Genomic DNA, 12,847 nt, shown 5'->3' on the forward strand with positions numbered 1-12,847 from the left:
TCAAGAACCTACGACTTGTTTATTTCACGTCGTAACAATAAACGGCAAAGAGTGAACATTTTCGAATGTTTAAAAAACACTTCAAATAAACAAAATCCAAATCTGGATAACGAATCCAAGAACATGCTGTCGGATGCAGGTCAGTGAAGCATAGCAATAACCAGTGTTGTTAGCCACGTGCTAAACGTGGCACGCTAACACAACATGGCCGATTTAAAGAGCTCATTGTTATCTTTTTTGCCACGTTTTAACACTCTAAACTCACAATTGTGTCGTTCACTCGCCAGCATTTGTGTTCAACGCCGTGTTGTCTGTTGGCACCCCGAAAAAAAGCCGGAGTAGTTCACTCCTTTGTCAATATGTCTTTTCACACATCACCGTTGGTGGGGCTTGTTGTTGTTCATCAGACTACCCCGGGAATGGCTCGGGCGTCCGGCGAGCCAAGAGGCGGAGCTCAGGGGAATCTCCCAGCGACGGTCAGGGCCTACGATCCTCTGGGAGGCAGACCAACGTCCGGGTAAAGCGGGCCAACAACCCCCCACCTGGACAGGTACTGTCATTTGTATCCCTACACCCCAATTCATAAACCCAGTCCTTTAAGGACACATCAAATTATTTCCACCTTCAATCATTTATCTTTTACATCTTTGATGCATCCCCATCATTGGATCATGCGAACGTGTGTTTCCTTGAATTAGCAAAAAAAAGGTGTATTTGTGTCTTTTCAGAGCAAAAGGAAAGCAACAGACACAGAAGAGGAAGACGACCAGTCAGAGAAGAAATACAGGAAGTGTGAGAAGGCGGGCTGTTCGGCCACGTATCCCGTTTGTTTTGCAAGCGCTTCTGACAGGTAGCGAACAAATTTTTTTTTAGCCTTAAACATTCAAAAATGAAAAAAATAATAATGTTCAATGCTGATGAAACTGGCCACTCCATTCCATCAAGCCATCGACCATCACAAAGGTAAATAAAACCACTTTATTATACGGGACAGTTTATTTCTTTAAATATAATACCATAGCACATTCATTATACATAAAATAAGGTATATTTTGTGTAGTTTTCAGGCTTAGTAAATCAGAAAGTAGAAAATTATGTTTTATGGGGACCTGGGAACAGATTATTCTCATTTTAATGGTTTCCTATGGGAAATAAATTTTTGGGATACACACTTTTTACCTTACACACTCTGTCTGGGTACCAATTAAGTTCATAAGTCAAGGTTTCACTGTAATTTTTTTTCTCTGTCTCCTCAGATGTGCTAAAAACGGATATACATCCCGCTGGTACCATCTGTCATGTGGTGAACACTTTTGCAATGAGTGCTTCGATCACTATTACAGAAGGTAAAACCGCATTCTCCATTATTAAATATGTTCCCGTCATTGATGATAATTGTGTCTTTGGGCTTCTTATTGTTGTTTTTTTTTAGTCATAAAGACGGTTATGAGACATTTTCTGCATGGAAAAAAGCATGGACAAGTAACGGCAAAAGTGAACCCAGTCTCAAAGCTTTCATGGCAGATCAACAACTTCCCTACTGGGTAACATCTTGTCGCGAACATCATTGTCATCGTTGTTCGCGATGACATTGCCGTGTGTCGTTTAGGTGCAGTGCACCAAATCCGACTGTCAGAAATGGCGTCAGCTGACCAAGGAAATCCAGCTGACCCCTTCGCTGGCAGCCACATACCGTTGTGGGATGAAGTTCAACAATGTTAAGGTAAACTCAGAAGCTATAAGTCATATGTCATGGAAAAATTAATGTTTTTGTGACACGCTGTATGTTTGTGAACAGAACGAAGGGCCGGACCAGTGTTCCCTGCCAGAAGACCTGGTAAATTACCAATACATTTTTCATTTTTAGCCATATTGCCTATTCAAGTCATGCGGTTAGCATCACATCAAACCACCCATTATGCTAACGATTGCTTATGATTTATTACGACCACCTGTACTTACGACCACGACCGCCAGACCCTTTTTTTTGGCACCACAGCCGGCAACGCGTACTACAATTTTGGCCTGCCAGCATGTCACACACTCGCACAGCATATTACTGCGTGACTACACTCAAGACAGTAGCTATACAGTGCAGATACCGTCTCTGCATCGTCTCCTGTAGTAATGTACTCAATACTCTCAAGGACACTACAGTCACAGGATATTTTTTCTGCGGGTGAGCAGCGGCAGCCACACCGCGCCAGCGTTCACTCAAAAGTTTAAAAAAACTAAATAACACATAATATGACAACACAAATTATTCTTTACGTATGAGTGTTTTCTTTAACCCACTATATAAAATATAAATATAAAATAAAAATTGATAATCATAATAATACATTTTATTTTCAAGCGCCTTTCAAAGCACTCAAGGACACTTTACAGTCACAAACAAGCATAGAAAGGAAAACAGATAACTATAATAATAAATAAAATACAATTGTAAATAGAAACAAGATACAATAATAAATAAAATACAAAAATATGAAATATAAAACGATAAAAACAACACTAATAGGTAAGTATAACATTTATAAATGAACTGTACAGTAAACATTTCTGGATACATTACAGGTACAGTTATACAGTAATAAAAAAAATATATGAAATATATAATGATAAAAATGACACTAAAATTTATAAATGAACTGTAAACAGTTTGGTATATAATAGTATTCAATAGAGAACGTTGCTTAAAAACAACAGATTGACATCGTACACGTCACGTCGACCATTTTGAACGGATTTCAACTTACGACCATTTGACTTACGACCGTTTTGTCGGAACGGAATCCGGTCGTAACTCAGATATTATCTGTATTTGTTTCCATTTCTGTCAGAGAGTGGCGGAGGTGACGGACAGCTGGTGGCACTCAATGCTCATTTTACCGCCGTTGTTCAAAGACAGCCCGGCCACGCCCTTTTTGGCCGCCTACTATCCCGATTGCGTCGGCATGAGTCCGTCCTCCTCTCCCGGTGGGGCGTCGCTGAGCGAACTGAGGGCCGACCACTGCAGAGCCGTTCAGCCTCAAAGTACGATTGATCTATTGATCGTCATGATCAGCTTCCGGGAAGTCTTGCATCATTGATTTTGCCACTCTGCTCAGTCGCAGGCTTGTGTCCGTACTTCCAACCCTTCTACCAGCCCAACGAGTGCGGCAAGGCTCTGTGCGTCAGGCCCGACATGATGGAACTGGACGAGCTCTATGAATTCCCCGAATTCTCCCGCGATCCCACCATGTATTTGGCGCTGCGCAATCTCATTCTAGCCTCCTGGCACAAAAACTGCAAGGTATCAACACGTTTGCTTACACAAAAATAATGCGCAGTTGCACAAACAAGATTTGAGGAAAAAAAAACGTTTTTTTTTAACTCATTCACTACCAGACCATGTGCAAAAATGTGTCCAGTTCAGTGCCAGGGTTTTTGTCATTGTCACTCAAATTCCAAGACCCACAGAATATTTACTTTTAGGACTACATAAACATTCAATTCGGCGGCACAGTGAAGGTAAGGAATAAATAATAGCTAGCTAGATAGTCAGATAGCTAGGTAGCTAGCTAGCTAGATAGTCAGGTAGCTAGGTAGCTAGATAGATAGTCAGATAGCTAGGTAGCTAGCTAGATAGATAGATAGTCAGATAGCTAGGTAGATAGCTAGTTAGCTAGATAGATAGATGGTCAGATAGCTAGGTAGCTAGCTAGATAGATAGTCATATAGCTAGGTACCTAGCTAGATAGATAGTCAGATAGCTAGGTAGCTAGCTAGATAGTCAGATAGCTAGGTAGCTAGCTAGACAGATAGTCATATAGCTAGGTAGCTAGCTAGATAGATAGTCAGATAGCTAGGTAGCTAGCTAGACATCTGCATAGCCCGATAATAATAATAATAATAATAATAATAATAATTGGGCGCTGAAGCATTATTATAAATTATTAATAATAATAATTGGGTGCTTAAGCATTATTATAAATTCTGACAGTTAGCGAGCTATCTTTTTGCTATCTATTAGCCGTCTAGCAGGCTAGCTAGCTATCTAGCTAGATATTTACTGAATTAACTATCTAGCTGGCTAGCTATCTATTAGCTCGCGAGCTATCTTTCTATTTGAGTTACTTTCCAGGAAGTGTGAACGCTGCCGATTATTATAATCTTTGAGCCTGAGGTTTCGATCGAGAACAACCAGTCCCTCAAGTTACAATGAATTATATGGGAAAAACCAATCATAAATTACACAACAACTTTATCGTCGTTGTTTTTTTTTTTTTTAACCTCTTCCCTACCCAAGGAGGTTCTGACTGTCCAGAAATGCATCATGCACGTGGTGGTACGCGGCCTGGTGCGTGTGCGATGCGTGCAGGAGATGGAGCGCGTACTACATTTCATGACTAGAAAAGGCCTCATCAACACGGGGGTGCTGGCGGTCCAGAGGCCCCTGCTGCCTGAGAAATATCGCTCGGTGAGTAAAGAAAATGACTGCAAACAATCAATAAGACGTGACTGTCGTGACTGAATGGCTTTGTGCAGCCCTCTGCTAAGCTATTTATTGAGAGTATATGCACATTTAAGTGATACATTAGTAAAACATACTCTTCTTGATTTGAATACCACGTCCCATGCATCAACGTCCATAAAACAACAGAACATCGAGATTTTAATAGGTTGTCCTTTTCATGAACTGATAGATTTGTAACCTGGTGATAGACGTTAGACAGAATAAGAAGTTATCCTATTTAAAAGTTTCATGCTGTTATATGCTTAGTCAACATGCGTGACTCGAATACACAATTGAAGCACAGACAACCTGGGGTCAATCTGGTCAACAGACACAGCAAGGTAAACTGTCATATTCATCTAGGACACAGGTGTCAAAGTCAAGGCCCGCGGGCCAAATCCGGCCCGCCACATTTTTGTTTTCGGCCCGCGAAAGCAAATCAAACTTGTTAAATTCCATGATGATTGCTAAAATCTTAGCCAAAATTTCACATTTTTGGATGTCAACCACAATAAAAGTCATTATTCTTGACTTCAGATTTGAAAACGAGTTATTCATTAATTTGCTGTGTGCTCTATATGTAATAATTGAAGGGATTTAAACATTCTAATGGGTTCCCCAAATTCATAACGGCCCTCGAGAGGAAACCATAACTACAATGTGGCCCGCCCCTTATCTAGGAGATCTGGACTTGGACAGAATTTAGGACTTGGGAAACTCATTTATCACCGAAGCAATTTACGACTTGAAACTCCTTCACAGGAAGAGCTCATTAGCCAGGTTATAAATTTATCAGTTCATGGAAGAGACAATGTTTTATTGCTTACAGCTGTTCGCGCATAGAACGCCCAGGGGAGTGGTATTCCAATCAAGAAAACTATGTTTCACTAATGTATCACTTAAATTTGCATATACTCGAACATCTCTGGCTAATGAGCTCTTCCCGTGAAGGTGTTTAGCAAGTCCTAAATTAGCCCAAGGCCAGATCTATTATTATTATTATCTATTATAATTTCTCCACTGTGAGACTAATAAAGGTAAATCCAATCCAATCCAATCCAATCTGCTACATGAAGATGACAGGTTTACAGGCTGTGTCTGTTCACTTCAGATTGACCCCCAGGATTTCTGCGCTTCCATTGTGGGCCTTGTGTTCAGCAGCCAACTAACCATGAAACTTTTAAAGATGATAACTTCTATTCTGTCTATTCTCTATCATTCTTACAGAAGAACGTCATCGTGATTGGCGCGGGGGCCTCTGGACTCGCAGCCGCACGCCAGCTGCAGAACTTTGGCACTCAGGTTTGCAACCTCGTCGATTGAGCCGGAATATGTATTTACGGTGACGTTGTGTATATATATGGTTGAAATGAAAGATTTGTGATGACTGATTTTGTCAGTCGTTAAATGTTCCGTCGGACTTGTTTCAGGTGCTGGTGTTGGAGGCCCGCGAGAGAATCGGCGGTCGCGTATGGGACGACACGACCTTGGGCGTCGTTATGGGTCGGGGCGCTCAGATCGTCAACGGTTGCGTGAACAACCCGGTCGCCATGATGTGTGAGCAGGTGAGAGAGAAATTTCACAAAAATATGAGGGACAAATATGCTATCGTGGTGTTTCGGTTATTTATTATCATTTCCTTTTCCAAAAGATTAAAAAAAAAAAAGTTTTGCAAGGGTGCCGATAAAGCGCTGGCCGTGGCCTCTGGCAGTGTTTTTTTTTTCTTTTCCACAAGGGGGTAGCATTTCATTTTTTTCCATGTCAGCGCGTTGTTCCAGCTTCAGCTGTTATTAAAGCGCTATATAAACCAATATGTATGTATTGCATTGTATTTTTGACAGCCACCCTCATTTCAAACACATATAACTCCAGACCCATATTATTTAGGAATTAACTCTTTCTGATGTATTTCGTACAGCTGTCCCCATTTCAAGCTCAGATAACTCCAGACCAAATTTTGTAAATGTCTGGCAGTGAATGAGTTAATGTTCTAAAAACGTTTCACCTGTTGTTATTTTGCAATATCATTAACTCATTCACTGTCAGACGTGTAAAAATGTATCCACTCCAGTGCCAGGGTTTTTGTCATTTTCACTTAAATTGCAGGACCCACAGAATATTGAGTTTTTGGACTACATAAACATTCAATACAACGTAAGAAACCTTAGACCCTCTTTTTTAATCAGAAAAAAAAGTTAATTCCTAAGTTATATGGGTCTGGAGTTATTTCAACTTGAAATGGGGGCAGCTGTATAAAATACAATACAGTCCATTCATATTGATTTATATAGCGCTTTAACAACAAATGAAGCTGTAATGAGGCGCTAACATGGACAAAACGCAAATGCTGCAAAAAAAAAACATTGCCAGGGGTCTGACCAGTGCTTTATCGGCACCAGAGCACGAAAAAACAAAACCTGAACAAATTCGGAAATGGCGCTCTCCCTGATTTAAGCTAACCTCTCGCTGTACGTCCGCAGATGGGCCTTCGCATGCACAAACTGGGGGAGCGCTGTGACCTGTTTCAGGAGGGCGGCGAGGCCACTGACCCCGCCATCGACAAGCGCATGGAATTCCACTTTAACGCCATCCTGGATGTGGTGTCGGAATGGAGGAAAGACAAATCGCAGAGCGAGGATATGCCCCTTGGAGGTTATTTAATTTGGTACAAGATTTACCGAAAATGAGATTTAGAGAAACTGACATTTTTGGTTTTGTTGGACAGAAAAGGTGCAGGAGCTGAAAAAGAACTTTCTACAGGAATCCGGCATTCAGTTCAGTGACTTGGAGGAAAAAGTACTTCAATTTCATCTCAGCAACCTGGAATACGCTTGTGGCAGCTCGTTAAAGCAGGTTAGACACATTCTAATTCACAGACGTGGATCACATCCTTATTCAAGCACCAGCTCTGCTATAAACAATAGCAACGGTTTATGAATGAATGGTTTTTAGTGTCTTGACTAGCTATCTATTAGCTAGCTAGCTAGCTGGTTGGCTGGGTATCTATCAGCTGTCTATTAGCTAGCTATCTGTTGGGTATCTCATAGCTATCTGGCTCGCTTTCTACCTATTTGAGTTACTTCTGGGTCTCCATTTCCAACGGAGCTTGGGCGCCATGTTGTGCATTTTCCGGGACGCTACATTAGAGTCCTGACGGCTCGAATTGATACGAGAGGACTTCTTTAATCGATTGCAAACATTTATGCTTTCCACTTCAGAACTATTTGAATCATATTCATAACTGGATGAGTAACAAGAAAGCATCTTCTCCGAATCTGAAGCCATTGTTTTGATTCGAGAGCAAGGCGAGATGTCCCTGCGTGACGTCACGAACAAGGGAGCGGGACCTTCTGAAACTCGCCATTTTGAAGTAGTTTTGGGACACTTTAAGTCATTTTTATTGGTGTTTTGCATTTGACGAAAAATATCAGCCTGCGTGTTTTGGGTATTTTAGATGCTAGAAAACGTTTTTCCGATGTTAGTTAGGAAACAAAAAATGGTGTCGGGTGTCCTTTAAATATTTATTTACTCATTTATTTTTTGTTGTTTGTTTGTTACTCTGTAAGATTGTCTTATTTGTGCATGTAGGTTTCTGCAAGATCCTGGGACCACAATGAATTCTTCGCACAGTTCTCAGGAGACCACACGTTGCTCACCCAAGGTTATGGAACTCTACTCCATAAACTAGCCGAGGGCCTGGACATCCGCAAAAAGTGCCCGGTGGGAAAAATGTTATTCCATATTTTTACCGTACATTCCGCAGTGGACAACCATTTTGGAAGAAATGATGAAAACAACAATCTATTTCAGGTGAAGACCATTGACTACTCAGGTGATGTTGTCAGAGTTACCTGCTCAAATGGCTCCCAGTGGACAGCAAAGAAGGTAAAACCACGTTAGAAGAACATTTTTGTTGCGTCTCAAGCTTTTTTTTTTCACTGCCAAACATGCAAAAATGTGTCTACTCCAGTGCCAGGGTTTTTGTCATTGTTACCCGAATTCCAGGACCCACAGGATATTATGTTTTAGGACTACATAAACACTCAATGCAGCGTAAGAAACCTTAGACTCTCTCCTTTCATCAGAAAAAAAAAGTTAATTCCTAAATTTTATGTGTCTGGAGTTATATGAGCTTGAAATGAGGGCGGTTGTCCAAAATACAACACAAAACCGATTTCATCGCTACGTGAGCATTAACCTTTGCCCCTAGCTATCTAGCTGGCTATATATTTGCTATCTATTAGCTATATAGCTAGCTATTAGTTAGTTATTCGCTAGCTAACTTTCTAGTTGAGTTATTACTCGTTGAGTGAACGCTGGCGCGTGTGGCTGCCGCTGCTCACCCGCAGAAAAAAAAAATCCTGTGACTGTTAAGTGTCCTTGAGAGTTTTGAAAGGCGCTTATAAATGAAATGTATCATTATTATTATTATTATTATTATTATTATTATTATTATTATTATTATTAATAATACATACATATTGGTTTATATAGCGCAATAACAACAGCTGAAGCTGGAACAAAGCGCTAACATGGAAAAAAGGGAAATTCTGCCCCATTGTGGAAGGGAAAAAAACATTGCCGGAGATCTGGACAGCACTTAATCGGCACCCAAGCCAGAAAAAAAGAAATACCTTTGTGAATGGCAGTGAATTAGTGAAATGGTTCCCCCTTTTTTTAAGGTTCTGGTCACAGTTCCGCTGACGTTACTCCAAAAGAATTTCATCCAGTTCGTCCCGCTGCTTCCTGAGAGGAAAGTCAAGGCCATCCACAGTTTGGGAGCTGGCATAATAGAGAAGGTACACTTTTATTTTTATTTTTATTGACTACTTTTATATGATGAATAATATGATGAATTTAACTTGTCAAACTGGACAACAGATCGCGTTGAAGTTCCCGTACAGATTCTGGGACAACAAGATCCAAGGGGCCGACTACTTTGGTCACATCCCGCCAACTCTCGACAAACGGGGAATGTTCACTGTCTTCTATGACATGAGCCCGCAGGTTTATGTTTATTTATGAATGTTACAACTCTTTTTTTTTTTTTGCCGGTTACAAATCTGTAATCATCTGTATGTGCATTACGCGCAGGGGAAGCAAGCCGTTCTGATGTCCGTCATCGCCGGGGATGCCGTCGCTGCCGTGCGGGACATGGAGGACAAGGACGTAGCGGGCGAATGCATGAAGGTGCTGCGTGAACTGTTCAAGGAGCAGGTAAAGATGTGGTCCATCTATTTTCCATTTCGTTCTGGGTCAAATTTATGACCTTTGCACTGTGGAGTCTACGTGCTAACCACTGGACCACTAGACCGCCAATGCTATGGGATGCAGTGATACCTTGGCTTACGAACTTAATTGGTTCCCAGACAGAGTGTGTAAGGCGAAAAATGTGTATGCCAAAAAATAATTTCCCATAGGAAAGCATTAAAATGAGAATAATCCGTTCCCAGGTCTCCATAAAAGAAGATTTTCTATTAAATAAGACCTAAAACTACACAAAATATACCTTATTTTATGTATAATAAATGTGCTATGGTATTATAATTAAAGAAATAAACTGTACTGTATAATAACGTGGTTTTATTGACCTTTGTGATGACCATGGATGGAATGGAGTGGCCGGTTTCATCAGCATTAAACACTTGATGAGGAACGTAGCCTTCTTTCACCATCTTGAGGAATGATCTCCTGTAGGTGCTTTCTCTGCTATCATTTTACCTTGTTCCTCATCGATTGTGTTCTGTTTAGCAGGGTTGATAGCTTTTTGCATCAAGTGTACAGATGGCTTGTGCGGGTTATTTGTGGAGCCTGATTGATGGGATATTTTAACCTTGCAGTCGACTACACATCACTCATTGTGGCAGCTCCGTGTGTATCCTGAAAAATAGTTCGCATGCCAAGGTTACATTTTCATACATTTAACGTTCGTAAACCGAAAAGTTCGTAAGCCAAGGGGTTCGTAAACCGCGGTATCACTGTACGTTATACCAAAAGTCTAAACATTTTAACACATTAGATTTGGTCACTTTCGGGGCAAATCCAACTTGAAATAATGCAAAAAAAAAAAAAACATGAGCAAATAATTGTTCACCGTCTTCCAACAGGAAGTCCCAGAGCCCCTCCATTTCTTGGTCACACACTGGAGCAAAGACGCATGGTCGCAGATGTCCTACAGCTTCGTGAAGATGGGCGGGAGTGGCGAAGCTTATGACATCATTGCCGAGGACATTCAGGGGAAATTGTTCTTTGCAGGCGAGGTACCAGAAGCTGGTGTATTAAAAAAACATTTTTAGGTGGTGGTTAGCAGATAGATGCAAGTTTATTCATTTTTTTTTTACTTTTTTTAAATGTCTTTTTTTTTCTTTATTTTAGTTTTTTTAATATATGAAGTAAAGTGAATCCCTGCACTGTATCATTAGATTAGATTAGCCTTTAACTCATTCACTGCCAGACATGTGCAATAATAATAATAATAATAAGTATGTGGAACTGCCGTGGCTTGGAATTAACAATCATGAAATGATATTTAAAAAAATAAATTCTGAAGAAAGTACCTCAATCCCCCGCCCCCTTTGTTTCCAGGCCACCAACCGACACTTCCCTCAAACCGTGACCGGTGCCTACCTGAGCGGTGTCCGAGAGGCCAGCAAAATGGCCACTCCCTAGAGAGTTCACTGAGTGCTTCAAACTCACCAGCATGGACACACACGCATACACACGACGTGAACCAACAAGGGCTTCAGAAAAAAACACTGGTACTAAATCCCAAAATGCCGTGGGGGAAAAAAAAGCAACCAGCCTAGTTTGGCTGGATAACCCCTGGCTATCAAACATTGCTAAACTGTGTTAAACAGCAAGGCTGACCTGAGTAGTTCTTTCAAAACATTTGCCCCTCCCCACTGTTTATAAAGCAAGTACAGTGATACCTCGGTTTACGAACGTTCCATTTATGAAAACGTTACCTTGGCATACGAACTTTTTTCGTACACGGAGCTGCGTCAATGAGTGATGAGCCCGTTCTTCTAACAACAAAATGGCTGCCGACTGTTTTTGTCCTCTATTCCCCACCCCCAGTCTTCGGTTAAAGCCACGTGATTGGTCAAGAACGCAGCAGTGAGGGGAGGGGGTGGTTTAAACATTAAAGAGACATGCAGATGACAGTGAGTTTCAACTTTGATTGTTCAAAGGAAGAGTATAGACTGCAAGGTTAAAATATCCCATCAATCAGGCACCACAAACAACCCGCACCAGCCATCTGTACGCTTGATGCAAAAAGCTATCAACCCAGCTCAACGGAACACAATTGATGAGGAACTAGGTAAAATTATCACAGAGAAAGCACCTCCAAGGGATCATTCCTCCAGATGGTGAAAGAAGAAGGCTACGTTCCTCATCAAGTGTTTAATGCTGAGGAAACCGGTCACTCCATTCCATCAACGACCATCACAAAGGTAAATAAAATGACTTTATTATACCGTACAGTTTATTTCTTTAATTATAATACCATAGGACATTTATTATATATAAAATAAGGTATATTTTGTGTAGTTTTAAGGCTTAAAAAGTAGAAATTTATGTTTTTGGGCGACCTGGGAACGGATTATTCTCATTTTAATGGTTTCCTATGGGAAATTAATTTTTGGGATACACACTTTTCGCCTTACACGCTCTGTCTGGGAACCAATTAAGTTCGTAAGCCAAGGTATCACTGTACAGTAATGTGTTGTGATCGTGCATGTAATGTGTTAGACGTTAAGAGTAGGCCTGTTGTAGCACTTTTGGACTTTAGGATGCTCCTTTGATTGAAAGCATCATCAGTAATATTAGTTAGTTTGTAAACAATTCACATAAAGTTTGTGATATTCAGCTTTGGGGTGACATTTCAGGAGGAAATTAAAATGCACTTTAACCTTTGCAAGTCATAACTAAGGCATATAAGTAAATGTCATTTTAGACACAGTAATTGTTGAAATTTCATCCCAAAAGTCAAATATTCTTTATTTTGCTGTGATTATTGCAACAAACTATTTACTTTCTCAGGGATTACATCAGGACAAGCAGTACAACAATTCGCTAAATTAAAAGCAAACAAAGTTAACATTTTCCATACAAAAGCATCCACACTGTTTCTAATGTTTGGCCGGTGTTCTCCTTGTTTTTTTTTTTTCCAAATGTGTGACGTTTGTCGACGATTCTGTTTGTCGGTCATTTCAGCGCTTAATATTTATCTGCAATACTGTCTTGTGTAATAAACTGTGCTGCAAACTGGTGTTTTGCATTTGACTAAAAATATCAACCTGCGTGTTTTGGGTATTTTAGATGCTATAAAACTTTTTTCTGATGTCA

General features: G+C 40.5%; 1 protein-coding gene across 1 annotated transcript; it reads left to right on the forward strand.

Annotated features, from left to right (window-relative positions):
• The first annotated feature begins 3 nt into the window (after nt 1-3).
• kdm1b (lysine demethylase 1B) lies at nt 4-12,770 on the forward strand. The gene is made up of 21 exons (XM_089023523.1): nt 4-139; nt 408-550; nt 729-850; nt 1,257-1,346; nt 1,433-1,544; nt 1,610-1,723; nt 1,799-1,837; nt 2,844-3,036; nt 3,111-3,295; nt 4,292-4,462; nt 5,726-5,800; nt 5,929-6,063; nt 6,979-7,150; nt 7,224-7,351; nt 8,087-8,218; nt 8,309-8,383; nt 9,181-9,297; nt 9,380-9,505; nt 9,593-9,715; nt 10,606-10,758; nt 11,084-12,770. The coding sequence occupies exons 1-21, from the start codon at nt 124-126 to the stop codon at nt 11,165-11,167; spliced, it is 2,505 nt and encodes an 834-aa protein (XP_088879649.1). The 5' UTR covers nt 4-123; the 3' UTR covers nt 11,168-12,770.
• Nucleotides 12,771-12,847: the final 77 nt, after the last annotated feature.

This window comes from Hippocampus bargibanti, linkage group LG20, assembly GCF_051943395.1.
Source record: "Hippocampus bargibanti isolate YZ-2025 linkage group LG20, ASM5194339v1, whole genome shotgun sequence".
Classification (NCBI taxonomy): domain Eukaryota; kingdom Metazoa; phylum Chordata; class Actinopteri; order Syngnathiformes; family Syngnathidae; genus Hippocampus; species Hippocampus bargibanti.